Genomic DNA, 21,370 nt, shown 5'->3' with positions numbered 1-21,370 from the left:
TTTGTAACTGGAACATAATGTGCCAAGAAGCTTCTAGACAGAGCATCTGTCTGGACATTTTTGGAACTTGGTTGGTAGGTGATCACAAAATTGAAGCGAGTGAAGAACAACGATCAACGGGCCTGTCTGGGATTTAGGCGTTTGGCCGATTGAATATATTGTAAGTTCTTGTGGTCTGTAATAATGGAGAATTGATGTGTAGCACCCTCCAGCCAATGTCGCCAAAGCCCCATTTAATAGCCAGTAGTTCCCTATTGCCCACATCGTAGTTGGCCTCAGCTGAAGAGAACATACGGGAGAAGTAGGCACATGGGTGGAGACGGTGAGTAAGAGTCTTTCTGGGACAATATACCACCAGCACCGACATCAGAGGCGTCGACCTCAAGAACAAATGGTTTTGTAGGATCCGGGTGTCTAAGGACCTGAGCGGATACAAAGGCTTTCTTCAAACTTTCAAATGAGGCCACTGCTTGGGGCGACCAATTAGTTGGATTCATTCCTTTGCGGGTCAGGGAGACAATAGGAGCCATGATGTCAGCAAAGCCACAAATGAACCTTCTATAATAATTGGCGAAGCCCAGGAACCTCTGCACCGCTTTGAGATTGTTTGGTTGCACCCAATTCAGGATAGCTTGAACCTTTGATGGATCTATGGAAAATCCCTCAGAAGAGATTACATAACCCAGGAAGGATACCTTCTGCACCTCAAACTCGCACTTTTATTGTTTGGTGTAAAGGTGGTGTTCTCGTAATGTCTGTAGAACCTGTTTGACGTGACCCTGATGTATCGATAATGATTTAGAATATATGAGGATATCGTCTAAATAGACAACTACAAAAAGGTCCAGTAACTCACAAAGAACTTTGTTAATCAAATCTTGGAACACTGCAGGTGCGTTGCTAAGATCAAACGGCATGACCAGATATTCGTAGTGGCCAGAATGTGTGTTGAACGGCGTCTTCCACTCATCTCCTTCCTTGATACGGATGACTTTGTATGCTACAGAAAGATCGATTTTAGTGAAGACTGTAGTGCCTCTTAACTGATCGAATAATACGGAGATGAGAGGAAGGGGGTAGGTATTCTTGACTGTAATGAGGTTCAGTCCTCGATAATCGATACTGGGTTTTAGACCTCCATCTTTTTTGGATACGAAGAAGCATCCAGCTCCTACTGGAGATTTAGATGGCCTGATGAACCCTTTCTCTAAGTTTTCATCTACATACTCCTGCATGGACTTAGTCTCTGGACCAGAGAGAGAGTACAAGCATCCCTTGGGTAACTTGGAACCAGGAATAAGCTTGATAGCACAGTCAAAGTGGTGGTAAGGTGTCAGCCGCTTTTTTGGAGAACACATCCCAAAACTCATGATATTGTGAGGGAAGCTGCTCAGGAATTGACTGAATGATACGCAGAGGCATAGTTAGGCAAGACTGTGCACAAAAAGAGCTCCACTGAATAATTTCTCCTTTGACCCAATCCACAACAGGGTTATGACAGGAAAGCCAGGGATGGCCCAGAATCAATGGAACCGAGGGTCAGTCAATAAGGAAGAAAGTCATGGACTCTGAATGGAGAGCTCCTATGTTCAACTGTAGTAGCGGAGTCTCCCAGACGATCTTGCCTCCAGGCAACGGACTGCAATCTAAGCCACAGACTGTAATGGCAGCTTTGAGCTTCACCGTCGGAATCCCAGCAGAGCGGGCAAACCCAATTTCAAGGAAGTTGCCTGCAGCTCCACTGTCTATGAAGGGCGACAGGGTCACAGAACTGGCACCGAAAGTGACTTGTGCAGGAATGAGTACAGAATTCTTTGGGGAAACAATTTGCAGACCTAGGTGAACCTTCCCCTTATTCCCTAGGCATGCTCTTTCCCGGTTTGTTAGGACAGGAGCGGGAGAAGTGGCCCTTAGTACCACAATAGAGACATAGGCCTTGTGACCGTCGTCCGTCTCTTTCCTCGGGAGAGAGGCGATACGCTCCTAACTGCATAGGCTCCTCACCATCCGTGGAAACAGAAATAAATGCAGACGAAAAGGAAGATGCCTCCTCTGACTTCCTCTCCTTAATTCTCCTGTCAATTTTAATGGCGAGTTGCATAAGGTTCTCTAAGGAGGTAGGAGAAGGGTACTGCACTAGTGAACCTTTGATCTGTTCTGACAGTCCTAAGCGAAACTGGCCGCGTACCATCCACTGTCAGGCGACCATCTGCGGAATTCAGCGCAGTATTTTTCTGCCGATCGCCGGCCTTGGGTTGGTAATACAGGACCACAGCGGCAGGCCAGGAGACTGGTAGAAAGCAGCGAGTAATCAAAATGATAGCCAAGGTCAAGGGTCACAGGCAAGCAGGATAGTCAGTAAACACGCCAGAGGTCGGGGTCACGAGCTAGGTAGCAGGGTCCAAAGTACAAGCCAGAAGGGTCAGGGCCACAAGAGACAACAGGCAGGGTCCAAATCCAGGCAAGGGGTCATACACAAGAAATCCGACAGAGTATCCACAGGACAGGAACAATGGAGCAAGAGCAGGTCAGCAGAACTGTGACTTCAGAACTCACTGCCTTAAATACATAGGTGGACCAATCAGAGCCTAGCTCTGAAATTGCTCCCAGGGCCCGGCTAACTAATAAATTAAAGCTTAATAGCCTCCAGGCTATTAGGTCCCTTTGCGCACGCGCCCGGCTGTCCCCTGTTGCTGGGACGCAACGCTACAATGCAGGGAGTCCAACCGTTGCCTTGGCAATGGTCGGGAGCTGCGCGGAAGTGACGTCCCGGTTGTCAAGGTGATGGCCGGGACGCCAGGGAGCACAGGAAGCGAGCCGCAGCGGCTGTGAGTACCACCGTGGCTCGTGACACACTCATCATCACAATTATTTAATATGATGTAGCACTTACCCTTGTGTATCATACCTTGTCCCATAGATTGTAAGCTTGCGATCAGGGCAACTCTTACCTCTACTTATGTATGTATTACTCAGTATTGTTTTATTACTGTTTGTTACCAATTATAAAGCGCTACAAAATCTGCTGGTGATATATAAATTGATGATGATGATGAAACAGAAGATATATTCCTGAGTTTTCAGTGAATTTAAATTCAACAGGGTGAATTGCTTTTCTTACTGTGGGATTCAAATCCTCTGACATTAGTAAGTGACATCCTGGTATGTATGCAGAAGGCATGCATACTTGTCCTCAATAAAACAATGTTTTAACTCTGTAAACCAAATCACAGATAGGCAATATCTAAATTAAAACAAAAAAAGAAGTTGCTATTACAAATAACATTTTATTTCTTTTTCAGTTTTCATAAAGAAATATCATCAAGGGTACTTCTTTCAAACTAACTGCGGTTGTGATATTAGAATGTGGGCCAAGCACAAGGTGTTTGTGTGGTTAATATTCATACAAAGTTCTTCTCCAGAACAAAAGAATAAGCTCCATCCCTTTACTCCTACATCTTGTCATGTATTTTGCTGCACTCTGTGTGAGTCCCCAGAGCACTATTTACACTCATCTGTGTTACTTATGTGTATTACCTCATCTATTTGTTACTTGCTTCTGTATCTGGTGCTACGAAATCTGTGGTGCCTTATAAATAAATAAATAATAATACTTTTTTTTGCTTTCTCTTTTTATTCTTTATTTTCATTTGACTTTCATTTAGGTTTTTTTTTAGATATAATCTGCTGTTGTTGAGTATAATTATATATATTTTATTGTGCCTTTTAAGAGAGTCCGTGGTTCTATGGTACTTACATACACAATTGCTGCAAGCTCCTGACGTACGTTTGACCAGTCAGAATTGGCTCTATCAGGATTTACACCATTGTCAAATACAGTAAATTTTGTCCCCATTAGATTAGACCTGAAAACAAATATACCATTATGATATTAATACGGAACACATAAGCCTACAGATCAACTATTTTGCTAACCAACACTTTTACTGAAGTTAAACAACCTGTAATAAGTAGAACACTAAGCTTTCCACTTGGAATCAGTATGTTGTATTCAATTACCTCAGCTTTCCAATAAAATTCTCTCCTCCTCGTGACAGATCTGTTGCATCAATGGAAATTAAGTAATTGGAGGTTTTACTCTTTTTTCTTTTTCTTCCAGCTAATAAGAAGACCTGGACAAAAAAGTATTAAACAGATAAAACCAATGGCAAAATAATACTTTGTTAAATTACACAGTTACATAGTTATTGAGGTTGACAAAAGGATACTTGTCCATCAAGTTAATTAAAAACCATATCTATCTATCTTATCTATTTCATGTCCATATATATTCCATTGGGAAAAATGTATATGTACATTTTATAATACCATAGTAAAATCTACCTTTTCACAACATGGCCTAACTCTTACCTTCTTGTCATTGTCAAGATGAACATAATATGTTGGATACCATCCTCTGTCCATTCCTTTCTTATCCCTTGTCACTTTGCATTTGATGGTTACCCCTTGCGGTGCTGGGCGCAGCACGAATTCTTCCAGATTATCCACTTCAATAACTGGTGATGGTGGACATTCTTCCTTCTGACAAAATAGCAAGTGATGCAACACTTCAGACGGTTTTGTCTATCCTGATCTCATGCTTCATAAACACACTTTTTCAGTTTGTAAATCAAAACCCACAGAACAACATTTAATTGTGTGATTCTTATAGTGAGGCCACATATTCAAAATGCTTTATTATTGATTTAATAGCATTCAGTAACATTTATTTATATAGCACCAGTATATTCTGCAATGCTTTTTAACTAGGAACAAATACAGTAAAAAAACAAGACTGGGTATGAACAGACAGATAAAGAGGCAAAGGGCCCCACTGCAAAGCAATGTTGGTTTGGAGAGCAGAAGGTTGTAAATTTTCCATGAACTGTGTTGAGGGGTAGTAGAATAACCTATGGAGGATAAGAAGGTGGTTCAAAGTTTTCAAGTTTGTCTAAAGAGATGAGTTGTCAGGGGATTTTTCAAAATTTGGAGACTAGGGTCAAGTTTTGTATCAAGGAGGGAGTTCCACAGAGTGGGAGCAACTGACAAAAGCCCTGTAACTGAAAATAGGAGTAAGTAATGGGTGTGGATGAGAGGCACAGATTAAAGGCAGAGTGGAGAGGTCGAGTTGCCAGATATTTTGAGACAAGTTAAGAGATGAAAGTTTTGTTAATGGCTTTGTATGTTAATAAAGAAGAAAAAGGTGCCTAATAGTGTATTAGTTAGGTGTAAAAAGCCAAATACAGTCATGGCCAAAAGTTTTGAGAATGACACAAGTATTGGTTTTCACAAAGTTTCCTACTTCAGTGTTTTTAGACCCTTTTTGTCAGATGTTGCAATGGTATACTGAAATAAAATTACAAGCATTTCGTAAGTGTCAAAGGCTTTTATTGACAATTACATTGAGTTTATGCAAAGAGTCAATATTTGCAGTGTTGACCCTTCTTTTTGAAGACCTCTGCAATTAGCCCTGGCATGTTGTCAATCAACTTCTGGGCCACATACTGCTTGATGACCGCCCATTTTTTCCTATCAATTTTGCCTTATGCCAAGGTGCTCCATCATGCTAGAAAAGGCATCGTTCGTCACCAAACTGCTCTTGGATGGTTGGGATAAGTTGCTCTTGGAGGATGTTTTGGTACCATTCTTTATTCATGGCTGTGTTCTTAGGGAAAATTGCGAGTGATCCCACTCCCACCAGTGCAGAGCTTGCTCAGGAATGGCAGCAGGCAGGTGTGACTGCATGTGCACGCACAGTGAGGCGAAGACTTTTGGAGGATGGACACTTATGAAATTCTTGTAATTTTATTACAGTATTCCATAGCAGCATCTGACAAAAAGGTCTAAAAACACTGAAGCAGCAAACTTTGTGAAAACCAATATTTGTGTCATTTTCAAAACTTTTGGCCATGACTGTATATATTTAAATGCTCAATTATATGCATACTAAAATCTATGATGAACTAAAGCATATCAGTATGTACCGTCTCCAAATCTTAGTGAATTCTAACGCCACTATGCCTCGATGTTCCAAGCAGAAATGGGGAAAAGACAATCAAATATAGTGTAGTACTTCCAATATAAGTGAACACCTAATAGAATAGAAGGCTTATCTGATATTCTTTTGCGGATTCTTCTTGCAATTCAATGTCAATCTATGTAGCTCAAAAATGGATAGAGAACTATATGGTGTAGTATTTTAAAATAAAATAATAAACAATAAAAATCCATTTAGAGGGATGATCACGGCTTTGTATAGGAAATTGCATTAGCGGTCCAACAGATTGTCCCCTGAAACTCTTGTTTTTGGGCACAAACCATTACAAAATCATTATTTCTAATAATGGTAGGCCAACACACGAATGAAACAAAACACAAATTGTCAACAACTGAATGACATTTTCATGTGTTTCCACAAGGAAGTCTGAGGTAGGGCAGCACAGTGGCTAAGTGGTTAGCACTTCTGCCTCACAGTACTGGGGTCATGGGTTCAATTCACGACCATGGCCTTATCTGTGTCAAGTTTGTATGTTCTCCCTGTGTTTGCATGGGTTTCCTCCGAGTGCTCCGGTTTCCTCTCACACTCCAAAAACATACTGGTAGGTTAATTAGCTGCTATCAAAAATTACCCTAGTCTCTCCCTCTCTGTGTGAGTGTGTTAATTAGGGAATTAAGACTGTAAGCTCCAATGGGGCAGGGACTGATGTGAATGAGTTCTCTGTACAGCGGTGCGGAATTAGTGGCGCTATATAAATAAATGAGAATGATGATGAGGTTCTTAGGTACAAGTAATAAAACAGTAGCAAACAGTAATAGCATACTTGGCTCATAAGTTTGCGAGCAGGGCCTTCTCACCACTTTCTGTATTACCCAGTATTGTCTATTACTACGTTTGTCCCCAATTGTACAGTACTACAGAATTTGCTGGCATTTTATAAATAAATGTTGATTATGATGATGATGGCTCCTTCTAAACAATGTCTATGCTTCTTGAATGCCTATTTGATGGGCATTAATTCTCTATTACCTACATAATAATGCATCTCAGCAGAGGAGAGCTTTGGGGAAAAAAAGCACAAGGATGCAATTTCTTAGCTATTGGATTAATTTAAGAAAGAATAGAGTCCCACATCAAAGGCATCATTTAAAATGACAAAAGGACGATCTTGACCGGGATGGCTGAGCACTGGTGCCATACAAAAAACTTTTTGAGAATTGAGAAGGATTCTGTGACTTACACACACCAAAAAGGACACCTGGCGGTAAATGTATTAATGTCCGGATTCTTCAACTCCGGCGTGTTCAGCGTCTTCAGCGATTAAATTTAAAGCGGCGCTGCATTGTAAAGGGAAGTTTACCTTTACAATGCAGCGCCGCTTTAAATTTAATCGCCGAAGACGCTGAACACGCCGGAGTTGAAGAATCCGGACATTAATACATTTACCCCCTGAGGTACCTTAATCTCACACTTTTTAAGTTTAGCAAACAATTTGTTCTCTGTCAAATTTTTTAGGACAAACAGTTCCTGATGCTATGGCAACGATGAAGGGTAGCTAAGGATATAATCTAAGTAAACAACAATGAACTTCCCCAGGAACTCTCTAAGGACGTCATTAATTAGATCCTGAAAGGCAGCCTGGACATTGCTTAGACCAGTGGTTCCCAAACTTTTGCAGTTCGCGGCACCCTTAGAGTCTCCATAATATTTTCAAGGCCCCCCACCAAAATAATTAAGCAAGCAGTCCCATTTTATAAGAAGCTGGGTCAAAAAACTTAATAAGTAATTTAGGTCATGACAGAAATACTTATTTAGTTGTATGCAAAAATACACATAAATCCAAGGGAAAATAATATTTTTAGATATTTTTTTCAATTAAATTTCTGTCAAAGAATAATTTACAGCTAACTCACTCTGTGCCCCCTCTGCATGCACACACTCTGTGCCCCCCCTGCATCCACACACTCTGTGCCCCCCCCTGCATCCACACACTCTGTGCCCCCCTGCATCCTTTCTGCCCTCACTGCATCCTTGTTCTGCCCCCCCTGCATCCTCGCTCTGCATCCTCGCTCTGCCCCCTCTGCATCCTCACTCTGCTCCCTCTGCATCCTCGCTCTGCCCTCTCTGCCCCCTCGTTCTGCCCCCTCTGCATCCCGCCATGGCCAGGAAGAGAGAAAAAAAACAAACAAAAAAATAAGACAAAAAAAAAACTTACCAATCCGGCGTCGTCCGAGACCCAGCATCCTCTATCCTGCCGCTTGTCACTGAATGTCAGGCGTAATTATGTCACGCCCGACATTCAGTGAGAAGCGAGGAGGGAGGAGGATGCTGGGTCGCCGGATTGGTAAGTGTTTTTGTTTGTTTGTTTATTTCCTCTTCTTGTCTACGGCACCCCTGTGACAGCTCCGCGGCACCCCTGGGAGCCGTGGCGCATAGTTTGGGAACCTAAGGCTTAAACCAAAGGCCATAACTAAAAAGTTGTAATGCCCTGTTTGACCACTGAAAGCTGTCTTCTATTTGTCTCTATGAAGGGACCAATTTTGATGAAAACTGTTGCTCTATTAAACTGATCGAACAGTTCTGGAATAAGAGGAAGAGGGTATTTGTTTTTTTGTTTTTCACTGTTATTTTGCTTAATTCATCATCATCACCATTTATTTATATAGCGCCACTGATTCCGCAGCGCTGTAACAGAGAACTCATTCACATCAGTCCCTGCCCCATTGGAGCTTACAGTCTAAATTCCCCAACATTCACACACAGACAGAAAGACAGAGAGAGAGAGACCAGGGTCAACTCTGATAGCAGCCAATAAACCTACCAGTATGTTTTTAGAGTGTGGGAGGAAACCGGAGCACCCGGAGGAAACCCATGCAAACACGGGGAGAACATACAAACTCCACACAGATAAGGCCATGGTCGGGAATTGAGCTCATAACCCCAGTGCTGTGAGGCAGAAGTGCTAACCACTTAGCCACCGTGCTGCCCATTCTCTCTCTAACCTTAATTCTCTATAAACTACGCAAGGCCTTAAAACCATGCCTTAGGCACAAAGAACAGACCTGCCTCTAAAGGAGACTGATAATAACTTTAGCCATATTCCCTGAATCAACTGAAGAAAGAATTGGACTATTAGTAGCAAGTGCAAATGTCCAAGTCCAAGTCTGTGGATCACCTTGCAGTAGTGATAACTTCCTGCTCGACAGAAACAGATTATGTTGGTCTGAGTTTAAAATATAGCTGCAACTTTCCTGTTAATTTCGAAACAGTTTATAGTTCCTAGAGAATCTGTCCGGTAACTAAATCACGGTCTACTTCAGAGAAGGAGTAACAGCTCATGCTGATCGGGATGCATTTTCCTGAGCTGAAACTCGCAAAGGATAAATCCTGGACAATTTTCTAAAAAGTTTGCAGCTGATTTGTCAAGTTTTGAACAGGACAGGGTGGTTACACCTCCAAGGGTGTTGGGTCCAAAAAGGTCTGGTTTGAATTGCAATATCAGACGAAATACTAAACCCCTAGACAACCCCTAGGACATAAAGAACAGAAAGATACAGTCCCATATATAGGCCAAAAGTCAGGGCTTGCTCTGTACAAAAGAAATACCGGTAATTCAGCTTGGGGTCAAGACTGTCAGAGCATAGGTCAAAATCTGATTATCAGACCAAGGTCAGTGCAGGAACAGGTCAAATGGGAATACAGATAACAAGCTGTTAGGTAGGAGAAAAACAGCAGGGTCAAATCATTGTTTTGGTCACAAAAGCAGGGCAATTCAGAGTATTCACAGCACACTAAGTGTAAACTATCACCAGCACAGGTGATGGGAGGAGTTTTTATTTGCTGGGAGACCCAGAAGAAAGGGTCCAAGCGAGCCCTTACGAGCAGCGCCTTACAATAAACACTTCTAGGCAGCTGATCCTAACTAACAACAAGCTAGATGCTGGTTGCTGTTCTCAAGGATCCAGATCTGTAAACAATGATGCCCACTACTTGTATTACCTAAGTCTGAAGTAAAATCTGTACAGTTATTAACAATTAATTTTGAGACACAACAGTATAAACGTATGATGAATACAAATTAGCCTCCAGGAAGAAGAGGACTGCAGACCAGAAACTAAAAAGATGAAAGCATTACCAAACCAACCACATGGTGAAAAATGGCATGAGTGTAATTCCCTGTAAATCATCAGACTTTAGGCCAACAGCACATTTTAGATAAGTTATAGAGAAGCAAATGCGCACTGTCAGCAGCAATGTGCATATGTAATGGATGCTCTTTTCACTCCAATCTCAAAGATATTTGATGCAGTGTGCACCTACAGAAATGCAATTATGGTACATAACATTTTAGTGCTGATAGACACCTTTAGGACACAAATGACACATGATATATGTAAAACATCACCCCAGACTGCTGGGGTACAAGAGGAAAGGGGGTACAAAGTACCAGGGCCAGAGCTTGCCTGGAGGTATAGATAGTTAAAGATCAATGCAAAATATAAATGCCCTATTAAAACACATGGCTTTCAGACTTTAAAATATAAAATGAGTGCAGTGCTGGCACTGTATTTTTGTTAGAAAATTAAAATGTGCAGCTCTTGAGAGCATGAAGGGGAGAGGTGCTTGTATAAATGTAAGGTGTGGCCTGGCTCAGACCATGCATTGAGGCTGGGGGCCACAATGTTATAAAGCATGCACCCCATATGAAAGGATCTTTATTTTCTGTGTGGTGCTCAGGGCTGCCAAGAGGAATTCAGGGCCCCAGTACAACAACTTCATGGGGCACCCTTATAGGTGCGCATGTTGAAAAATTTCACGGCGGCCCAAAGTTAGTATTGGGTGTTGTCATACAATTGGGTGCGTGGCTATTCATCATTGGGGCATGGCTGGTGGGGGAAAAGCGCTAGGCTTTGAATTCACCAGAGCGTGACATATGTCCAAGCACTCCTGACTTTCAAGACATCTAGCACCACAGTGTAGTACAGAAAGAATGCAGTGTGTACACAGAGAGTTCACAGTCCTGGCCTGTAGCTTACATTGGGCAGAACACTCACCAAAAATTTACATTGTCCCACTAGAATCACAAGATTTCAAACACTCTCCTCCTCTCTCCTACCTGTTCTTCTCACTTTCAACTTACGTGGCCGCAGGTTTCTTTAGTTGCGGCTTGTCTGAGTCCTGGAATCTTGGGGGACCCTATTTGGAAAAATTGGCTACATTTAGCAACCAGCCCCGCTTTTAAATCAATAGCACCCATGATTAATAATTTGGCCTTCCTAGAGCCCCAACATTAAAATAATAGTATTCCCATTACCCCGCAAACAAAATAGCAACCATTAATTAGCCTCTATCTACCTCACACACACTACATTGCCAAAAGCTCCCTGTGCCATCACACACACATTACTGTGCCCCTTCATTATCACCACACTATGCCCCCTTATGATCGAACTGCGCCCTCCATGCTACTTTTGGCCCTTTCTTCATCCCCCTTTGCCATGCTGCCTTTGGTGCTTTCTTCATCCCCCTGTGCCATGCTGCCTTTGCACCCCCTTTCTTCAACCCCCTGTGCCATGCTGTCTTTGCCCCCCTTTCTTCAACCACCTGTACCATGCTGTCTTTGCCCCCCCTTCTTCAACCTCCTGTGCCATGCTGTCTTTGCCGCCCCTTTCTTCAACCCCCTCTGCCATGCTGTCTTTGCCCCCTCCTTTCATCATCCCCCTGTGCTATGCTGCCTTTGCCCCCTCCTTTCATCATCCCCCTGTGTCATGCTGCCTTTGTCCCTCTTTTCTTTATCCCCCTGTGCTATGCTGCCTTTGCCCCCCTCCTTTCATCATCCACCTGTGCCATGCTGTCTTTGTCCCTCTTTTTTTTATCCCCCTGTACTATGCTGCCTTTGCCCCCTCCTTTCATCATCCCCCTGTGCCATGCTGCCTTTGTCCCTCTTTTCTTTATCCCCCTGTACTATGCTGCCTTTGCCCCTCCTTTCATCATCCCCCTGTGCCATGCTCTCTTTGTCCCTCTTTTCTTTATCCCCCTGTGCTATGCTGCCTTTGCCCCCTCCTTTCATCATGATTATTATCTTCAAAATGTCAGCAGCAGAAGTGAGTCAAATCACCCCACTCTAGGGTACAGAGATATAAGGGAATCCTGACTGTCTATGGAGTCATGTTAGTGTACAGGGGAATGAATCTGGTTGCTGTACTTATGAAATGGGTAGGAGCTGGCTATGGTAGGCTTGTAGTGTAGGTGGAGAGATTGGAACAGGACTATTATACTAGTGTTGGTAAAATCACATGTGGCCACTGTTTAATCATGTGTTTAACTCTGTGTGTATATCATGTGGGTGACACTGTAGAGCCTCAAATTCATTACTGTAGTGACCATTTTGGCCTTGGTTATAGGACACAAATAACTTGATTAGAATAAAATGTATCTTTACATTCTTCTAGAGTGAGCAGTTTGGACATGAACTTGGTAAAAGCATCATTTATATTGACTGCTGTATTTTTGGATGAAGCCAATATATTAGCATGACATATATTTACATTGTTTTATCTTATTTTAGTTTAGCATTTTATTTGCTGTGGGTTTTTTTATGCCAATTTTATTTGTTCCTGTGAGTTGAAGAGAGGGATTTGAGCAGCAGTGGAAGAGTTAATTCGAAGAACAGATGTTCCTAATCAGCAAGTGAACAAAAGACTTTCCAAGTTTCTTAAAATCCAATCGCAGCCTTGGGACACTCATAGACTACAGAACAGCCAATTATAATGTAGCATTTGAATTGTAATACAACCTACTTTTCTTTCTCCGTTAAAAGGTCTGCTTTGTGTCTAGAAAGCATAGCTTCAGTTTGAAGTTTGATGATAATTTTATCACAGTGCAAGCGTTTGTTTTGTTAAATAAACCTTTTTATACTTTTTCTAAAGTTCCTTCATATAAAAATGTAATTATTGCTTTATAACTGCTCAGTGCAGTCCTGCACAATATTGTTTGTTTCACATATTAGCACTTTTGCTTCTAGATTACTCTACTAGGGTATAGTGATAATTATTTAGACAGTGGGCGCATGCAAATGTGCATTTTTTAGAATTAATTTCCTACCTGAAGCCTGATGCTTGTATCATCCATTCCAATGAAATTATTATAAAAGATTAAAATCACTGAATGTGGGAGATGATTGACCATTACCATATGAGTGACCTGATAGCTTAGCGATCATTTGGTGAAATAATTCCAAAAAATAATTTACATACTTGTCAAATCATTCACTGCTTAACTAGTGCAAGAATAAAACAAACATGCATAATTTATTGAAGATTGTTACCTTTTTGGATTTTTTTCCCTTTTTTCCTCTTTTGTTTGTGTTCTTCACAGGTTCTTCTTCTTCAATCACCTCATTATCATACTTGGAAGACCCTGCTGCATAACATTTTGGAATATTAGGAAATTAGCATTTAAATAAATTACCACTGCACTCAGACTCTCATCAAGTTTGTCTTGATATAGTAACATTTCTTACATAAAATGTCAATATGCTACTATTTGTTTTATTTCTATTCTGACTCCACATAGGCAAAGCATATTTCATAGCTTTTAAGAGAGTTTCAAATGACATAATTTAGAACTATAAATTTGTATTATCACTCTTATCAATTAACATTTTTTATTTGATACCTTTTTTCTTCTCTTTTGTTTCTTTAGTTCCTTCTCCTTTAGATTGAAACATAGAAACAGTTTTTTTCTTTATAGACTTTAAAGGCTTTGAGCTGGAGTCTGAATCTTTTTTATTATTTTCTGTGTCTAAATAAGATAAAATCAAGATTAGTAAGCAAAGGAGTTTCCATTCTGTCTTGCTTGGTAATGTTTTATATAACTTCATACTTTAAAAAAGTGATAAAAGCCTGTTTCCATTTTCCTGGAAAATTTGTTTTTGTATTTTATGGTCAAGTATGTAAAATGACAGACAAAATGGTCCAATGCAGATTTCTATACTATACTTAACTGCCTCCCATTTTCCTCAGTTGGGGAAACTCGACTTGAGCACATATCTGTTTTCATTTCTGTCTCTACTCCATTAAGGTTGTTAACTTAAGAACATATAGGAGACAGGCACTCACATAAGTATCATGTATGTTTATGGAATAACAGACTGGTTGTACATGTCAAAAAATTGAAGATTGCAGAGACTAAATTAAAAATTCTTGCAATAGATGTTGACAATATATGGAAACTTTTATACACATGTAGTCTGATTCATCAAGGTACGGAATGTCCACATTTTGCGGAGAGGACGATAATTGTCTCTGCGCATGCGCGAAACAGGGCTTTACACTGCGTAAACCACCACAAGACGAGGCGTAAAGTGTGAATATCCGTGGCGTACAAGACAACGTGTCTCAAACTCCATTGCACATGGATTTCCAAAAATTTCAGAAATAACATATCATTTGAGAAGAGTAGGCGTTATGTATTTGGACTTGAGAAGAGTAGGCTTTCCCTCTGTCCGTGTAGGGTAAAATGAGAACAATCGTGTCTCAACTCCTTGCTCAAACTTACACCAGCTCAGGGTCATGTTTAAGTCCAAAACAGTTAGCAAAAACTGCTCAAAATGCATTGTGCGCCTAAAATATTCACAACTAAATATGTACAACATACATACATTTTTTTTTTTTTTTTTTTTTACATTTTCACATTTGGATATATATAAAACATTAAACATTGGTATGTTTGTGTAAAAAAAGCCTCTTTTTCTTACAGACATCTTTGTACTAAAAGCCACTGTAAAGTGCTTGATGTTTGCTGATATTTTGGGCCTTTGGGTTAAATCCAGAACTGCCGGAATGCCGGAACGCGTCAGCCTAATATAGCGCACACTGCTGCTTGGTGTGTCTGGAGTAAAGATGGCTGTGTTTTCTAGGCCTGTATACTGCATCTTGGTATGCTACACAGATATCTTCGCTGGAATATGTGGGACAACTCTGGCACATATTACAATATTGCGTATATATATATATATATATATATATATATATATATATATATATTTGAGTATCCACCTATAGATTTCAGTTATCTGTTCTAACTGCCTTCATGTATGCCAAATTGGCTTTCTCAGTGCATTTCCCATCCATTCCGGCAGCTGGAATGGATGGGAAATGCAATCAGCACTCCATTCCGGGTATGGAATGCACTCAGCCATCCATTCCGGCTGCCGGAATGGACGGACACTTTTAACATCAACAAGAAAATGGCAAGGATATTAATGATCCCACAGAGACAAGCGCATTGGTGAGGAGTCAAACTCAGGCTTGTACGGTTGCAAGGTGGATTGGTTAACTGCTATGCCAATGTGCAAGTGGTAAAAACAAGATATCAATGAAATACAATACAATTAAAAGCTGAGCAGCAACTTCTATCATAAGTTTGTTTCCTTAAAACATTTTAAATAATGTCAATACTTAGAAATATTATACACAGAAAGCATTGGTACATGCAGAGTGAAAATGTCAGCATATGGAAATGCATTCATGTATACTAATACTAACCAAAAGTATAATAATATTACTTGCACTTCAAATTGTTGGTATTTTTCTTTGGTTATTTTGGCCACTTAGGTTTTTTACCTTTCTTCAGTGGATATTTCCTATGTCTTTGCAATCAAGTCATTTTGAACAACTGTTTTTCTGTGTTGTAGCTGACCACAATGTTCAACATGTCATATAGCCGTACTACACACAAAAACATATACTAAAGTACGCTTATATAAGTGAGAGAGTGGAATACATCCACTGAAACATGAAGATATACAAAGTCAAGACAAATACAGGCATGTTCTGGGGTTCAAACTCATTACTTTGCTTTTAGCAGCTCATTTCTTTAACCACTAAGGTATACTTCAGATTGAAACACCCATACCAAACAGCACATGAACTATTTGCAAAATAAAGTGTTCATGACCATAATTAATTGAACACTTGCACACACCTTCTTATTAACAGACAGAAAGGATCATGTTTTGTGGTTTCAAAATTGTCTAGTCTAATGCATATCAGATGAATTTACAATCAGAAATAAATACAAACTTAGTTTAATCATTATAAAATGAAAAGAGAGTTATTCTTTTTTTTTTTTTTTTAAATTCTTTATTTTGGTTGGTCAGTCAATAAAGGATTTACTAGTAAGTAATCTCTTCCATGGCCCCAACATGCCAAATTTGCTTTTTGAGAGCAGATAGAGATGGAGGAGAGCTACGTTTCCAATTAAGGGCTATAAAGGATTTGGCCGCTGTAAGGATGTGTGCAGTCAATTTTCTAGAAAATTTATCAAGTTCTGGGGGAGGATAACAAAGGAGAAAAATCCAAGGGTCCTTCGCACGGGAGCCTCAAATAGGGTGTTGATAAAGCCATGGATCGCGTCCCAGAAGGGAATAATAACTGGACAAGTTCACAGAGATGTGTAGCATTGATCCCCAAGAGAGTTATTCTTAACCAGCGTTGCATAGACCCAGCATCAGATCTTGTCCTCTGATACCTGTCCTATACACCTGCATATAATTCTCTCCTTACAATCCCCTATAAAATACTGCCTCATGCACACTTGAAGTTGGTTACGACTCCATAGTTAGTGTGTTTTGCTGCTGGTGATTTCATTAGTGGCCTTTTATTTGTATTGAGTTATATTTTAAGCTACTCTTTTACAGGCACTTTAAATGTTTGTAAGATGTTTTATGTTACACAATAACAGTGCATCTCTCTTTTTAGATGTAGTGTGTATTTTAATGTGTGTTATTTGTCTATTGAATTTTAACCCTTTTTTTGTGGTGTTGCTTTTCAATCTTATATCTATTTTAAATCTTATGTGGTTTTGTGAAATTGCCATGGTGCATGTTTATCCAACAGATCCCCAGCCCTCTTGAAATTGTGGAACCAGGAACCAGGACACCTCACATTCAACAATGATTTGCAAGGTAAATATGCTTTAAAATGTGGTTTGTCACACTTTGGGTAATATCTTTCAGTCCCTAAAAATTATTGTATTGTTATGAATGTAAAGGCCAGTTTAATTTTTATAAACATATACACATGTTGGGACCAGATTGTTTGGACTGAATCAAAAGTGTACCTTTGAATTTTGCTAAATTGAAATGCTGCTGGAAGGGCTGCCTCTGGGCCTGATGAGCTTATCAGATGTGCCTTTTATAGCCATAGCAGTTTGAACAATAATGATGAGGATTGTTTGGTAAAGCTTGGTTTGAAATAGGCCTAACTAAAGGCTTTCCTTTATGTACTAACAGGCCTTAGCCATACTTACCTACTTTCTTCAGCTCCCTTCCGGGAGCCAGCCAGTGGAGGGGGGCGTGAAGGGGCGGGGTGGCCGAAATCGCGTCATTTCGGCCCCGCCCCCTGTGACGTCATGACGCAAATTGCGTCATTTGACAGCGGGGGCGGGGCCAAACGCCGCGATTCACCGGGAATCGCGGCGTTTGGGATCTAATTCTGCCCACTTCACTAGGAAGTGGGGCACTTCCTAGTGAAGTGGGCAGAATTCGGGAGATTGCCACACTCGCCCGGGAGTCCGGGAGACTCTCACAAAATGCGGGAGTCTCCCGGACATTCCGGGAGAGTTGGCAAGTATGGCCTTAGCTGGAACATGTCTGTCTCACCTGAAAATATTCATTAATCAAGGTGGATTGGCAATGTCCATTTCATGCTGAAGGAACCACACATGGATGTTTAGGCTTCTGCAGCTTGTAAATATCTAGTTATGTTATTCCTTTTATGTCACTTGTGGACCTGTGTTAGTTAAGATAACATATTGTAGATTTGAATGCTTGAAAGTACAGGTGTGTACACAGAACTCAGGCAAATTGGCCAAAGCTTGTTTGCTTTTTATGTGATATTTGCTATAGAAAGAAGACAGGCATTATGGGTCCTGTTTGACCTGCCTTTTCTTTTTTCTTTTTTCCTTTTTTTAATGTTTCACTTACTGTAATTGTGTTTCCCAAAAATATTATTTTGAATGTTTGAGATACTCATTCAAAAGGTCTCTTCTGGGTCACTTGGCGATCGCCCCCCTTACAGGGGCTTGCTGACGGCAGCTGCACACTATGTGCAGATCCGTTCAGCAAAGAGAGTTAGGGAGAGTGTCCTGCCCAACTGCTCTGATTGACACAATCAGAGCAGCCGGGCAGGACTCTCTCCCTAACTCTCTCTGCTGAACGGATCTGCACATAGTGTGCAGCCGTCAGCAGCCTTAAGTGTCAAAAAGGGGGCAGGGCTAAATCCCACCCCCCTGCTAAATCGCCCCCGGTACAATTAACTTCTGGATCCGCCCCTGCATGTAATAGTAAAGTGTGGGTGCTGCATACAAATTTGGTGTAAAAAAACCCAGTACATTTGGTGCTCTGGCTCGGGCATATTAGCCATTTTCCAATTTTATACCCCATTCATACTGTACCAAAATCCCGGGTTTTTGCCGGGGCGAGCTCAAACGACCCGGGTCTTGGTGCAGTATGAATGGTACAAGTCAACCCGGGATTTATCGAGGGGTAATTCCCGGGTCGGACCCGGGTTGCCTGCACTATGAACGGTGCAACCCGGGTTGCACAGAAAACAAGCTGATTGGCTGCCTGACCTGTAATGCTCACAATATTTACATTAACTGCATACATAAAACCAGGAAAAAAAAACTCGAGAGGAAAACAACAGTATGGACTGAAACAACTACTTCTATCATCCACACTATAAGAAACAAACGAAAGAGAAAGTTCGCACATACTTTACATAGGTGACTAAAGTAAAGTACGGAGCGGTGAGCAGTACAGAACAGAATTGGTGGAAACACTGAAGAAATGTCTGATTGTTTACAAATGATACAATGGAACAATAAAAATTAAAATATCTTATAAGATACACTCACACATCTTTATGGACAAAACAGCAGAAAAGCAGACTATTACATAAATAAAAATGGTTTCAGCCAATGAAAACTGCTCTGGTGATGACTCCCACAAATTGCCAGGGCACAGACTTGTGCCGTATAAATGGGATCAACCCGGGAAATTCCCGGGTCCGAGGTGCAGTATGAATGGTGTTTCTGAGCTGGGACGCTCCGAGCCCCGGCAAAAACCTGGCTTGAAAAACCCGGGATATTGCCGGGGCGGCAGTATGAAAGCGGTATGAGTTGACTTTTTTTGTGGGTGTACTTTCCAGGAAAAATCAACACAAACCACACTGTTAAATCAAGCTCTAGGAAAAACCCACAAGCCAGTATTAGAGAGTACTGTGTTGAACCTTATAAGACATTTTTCAGGCTACATTACAGTGGACACCTCATGTGCACCAAGGCATAAACTAAGTACATTCTTTAACGTTTTATGTGAGCTAATCTTGCTGAAGTCATTTTTTTTTACATTCAACAGGCCATGCTGGCGTGTCTTTTGGAGTTCTGCAGCTTGTGTCTCACTACATGTTGAAGTATTTCTCCAATGCTCCAAGGCTGCTTATGTGTTTCTTGACTTTGCCCAGATTGTCTACACTTGCTGCAAGTAACTTTTGCACACAGACCACTGTCTTATTTGCTATGTATTCTGCTGCTACTATTGAATCATGTCTGTCAACAATAAATCTGACCATGCAATAGTATCCTCAACAGTCCCAATCAAGTATCTGCTGATTACTACACTGCTGCCAGGCGCGGGCTGATGGATTTCAGCCCGGGGGGCACACGCCGCATCTCATGACACGTGATGCATGTCATTGATGACGCGGCCGCATCACATTTATATTACTTCCGGGGGGGCGGCTGGCCCTAACAGCCGTGATTCTGAGCGGCCGATGCCCCCCTGCTCCCCTGACTGCTGCTCTTCCTATTGTCATACACAAGAATCCATACATAGTCCTTTGAGTCATGTTTAGGCACATGTCTTCTTTTCCAATATATTGTAGGCATGAACGTTTTTTTGGCCCTTAGGCACATATAGCCCTTCCCCTAAAATCACACTCTATGTAATGGTTTTTACCGTTTATAACATTAGAGATATTTGTGTCTTTAGTATGTCTGGTCTCTTTGGTTGGATGACGTGTTAGGATGTGGTATTGTGGACATTAAACATGAACTGTGAACGTAATTCTAGAGATTTGTAAAACACCTCTGTAAAAGTGTGTTCCTTAAATGTTGATCGCATTGGCCACAACACTTCCTAAGCTAGGACCTGTTGAAGCCGACAGGCCCAAAATAGACTTATGACACAAACGCAACTTTGTTTGGAATCGTGGCCACAGACAAATGCTACACACAAAGTCCACATAATCAAGTCCAAGATCTGTGTCAGAAGCAAGTTCAGCATCTGTTGGCATTTGTCTCCACATGACTTTGAGATTCCCTTTTGGACAGCCATGTTGCCTGGTTTCCTACACTATTTGTCGTATTGTACACATCAACTATTTTGTGCATTGGTCCAGTCATGCAATGTTGCATTAGAACACGTATACACACTTTGAAGCCTAATAAAATGTGTGTTGAAACACAGGTTCTTAGCTTGCACACACCTGTCATATTGTGTATTTTGTGGCCTTCAAAATCTGGGGTACAAGTAGTTTGGATGTGAACTCAAATGGTCTTATTGGATTGGGGTGTAAGAATTTAACATTGATTTGCACTAGCTTTCACATTGCTAATGGGGCTGGAAATAAGCAACCCTTAGACTTAAACCACATTCAGGCTGGGAATAACTGCAAGTGGTGTGTGTCTGGTGGGTGTGTGTGTGTGTGTGTGTGTGTGGGGGGGGGGTGTGTGTATGTGTGTGTGTGTGGAATTCATATGTTGGGGCAATTTTGTGCTAAGTAAGACCAATGCCTGATTTCACATGTGTCTAAATGTAAGGTAGCTCAAATACTTTTTTTGGTATATGGTTCAAAATATGTTCACCCAAATCACCTGACATGGCCTACCACTACATATCAATCTTCCTCTACACTAGAAAGGTTATTCACCTTCCAAAGCACCCAACCTGCTTTGGCTCCTGTCTCCTAAATTTGGCTGCTGAACATTTACTTTCCTAAATGATTTATTGGGAAACTTCAGAACATTAATGCAGGTTTTTGAATCAAGCTCTCCAACTCTTGACCCCAGCGCTGTAATTTGCTGACCTTAGCTTAATAACCATTTGAAGATTATAGTGGCTGATGTGTTTTTATTATTGCCATAGCAATATAGCTCATTTTCAGAGATTTTGAAGGTCCCATAAGTTGCAAACATATTACCTACTGTACTATATATACCTAATCAGTCATTCATTAACTGGCTATTTGCAATGTGAGGGAGTCCCAACAAAGGATGATTTCAAAAGTATTCTCATCATCCACAGTA

At 41.0% G+C, this 21,370-nt stretch overlaps 1 protein-coding gene across 5 annotated transcripts in view; it reads right to left on the bottom strand.

Moving 5' to 3' along the window:
- Positions 1 to 21,370, bottom strand: part of LOC142138765 (tubby-related protein 1-like) — a 326,146-nt gene that overhangs the window by 9,372 nt on the left and 295,404 nt on the right. For 2 of the 5 annotated variants that reach the window (XM_075195704.1, XM_075195707.1), the window contains exons 6-10: positions 13,676 to 13,801; positions 13,326 to 13,420; positions 4,372 to 4,542; positions 4,021 to 4,133; positions 3,758 to 3,866 (exon numbers count right to left, since the gene is read on the bottom strand). In XM_075195704.1, coding sequence (XP_075051805.1) covers positions 3,758 to 3,866; positions 4,021 to 4,133; positions 4,372 to 4,542; positions 13,326 to 13,420; positions 13,676 to 13,801 — 614 coding nt within the window. The remainder of the gene's footprint in view (positions 1 to 3,757; positions 3,867 to 4,020; positions 4,134 to 4,371; positions 4,543 to 13,325; positions 13,421 to 13,675; positions 13,802 to 21,370) is intronic. The other 3 variants (XM_075195705.1, XM_075195708.1, XM_075195706.1) reach the window with 3 other exon arrangements.

This window comes from Mixophyes fleayi, chromosome 2 (genome assembly GCF_038048845.1).
Source record: "Mixophyes fleayi isolate aMixFle1 chromosome 2, aMixFle1.hap1, whole genome shotgun sequence".
NCBI lineage: Eukaryota > Metazoa > Chordata > Amphibia > Anura > Limnodynastidae > Mixophyes > Mixophyes fleayi.
This window is presented reverse-complemented; position numbering and strand designations above follow the sequence as displayed.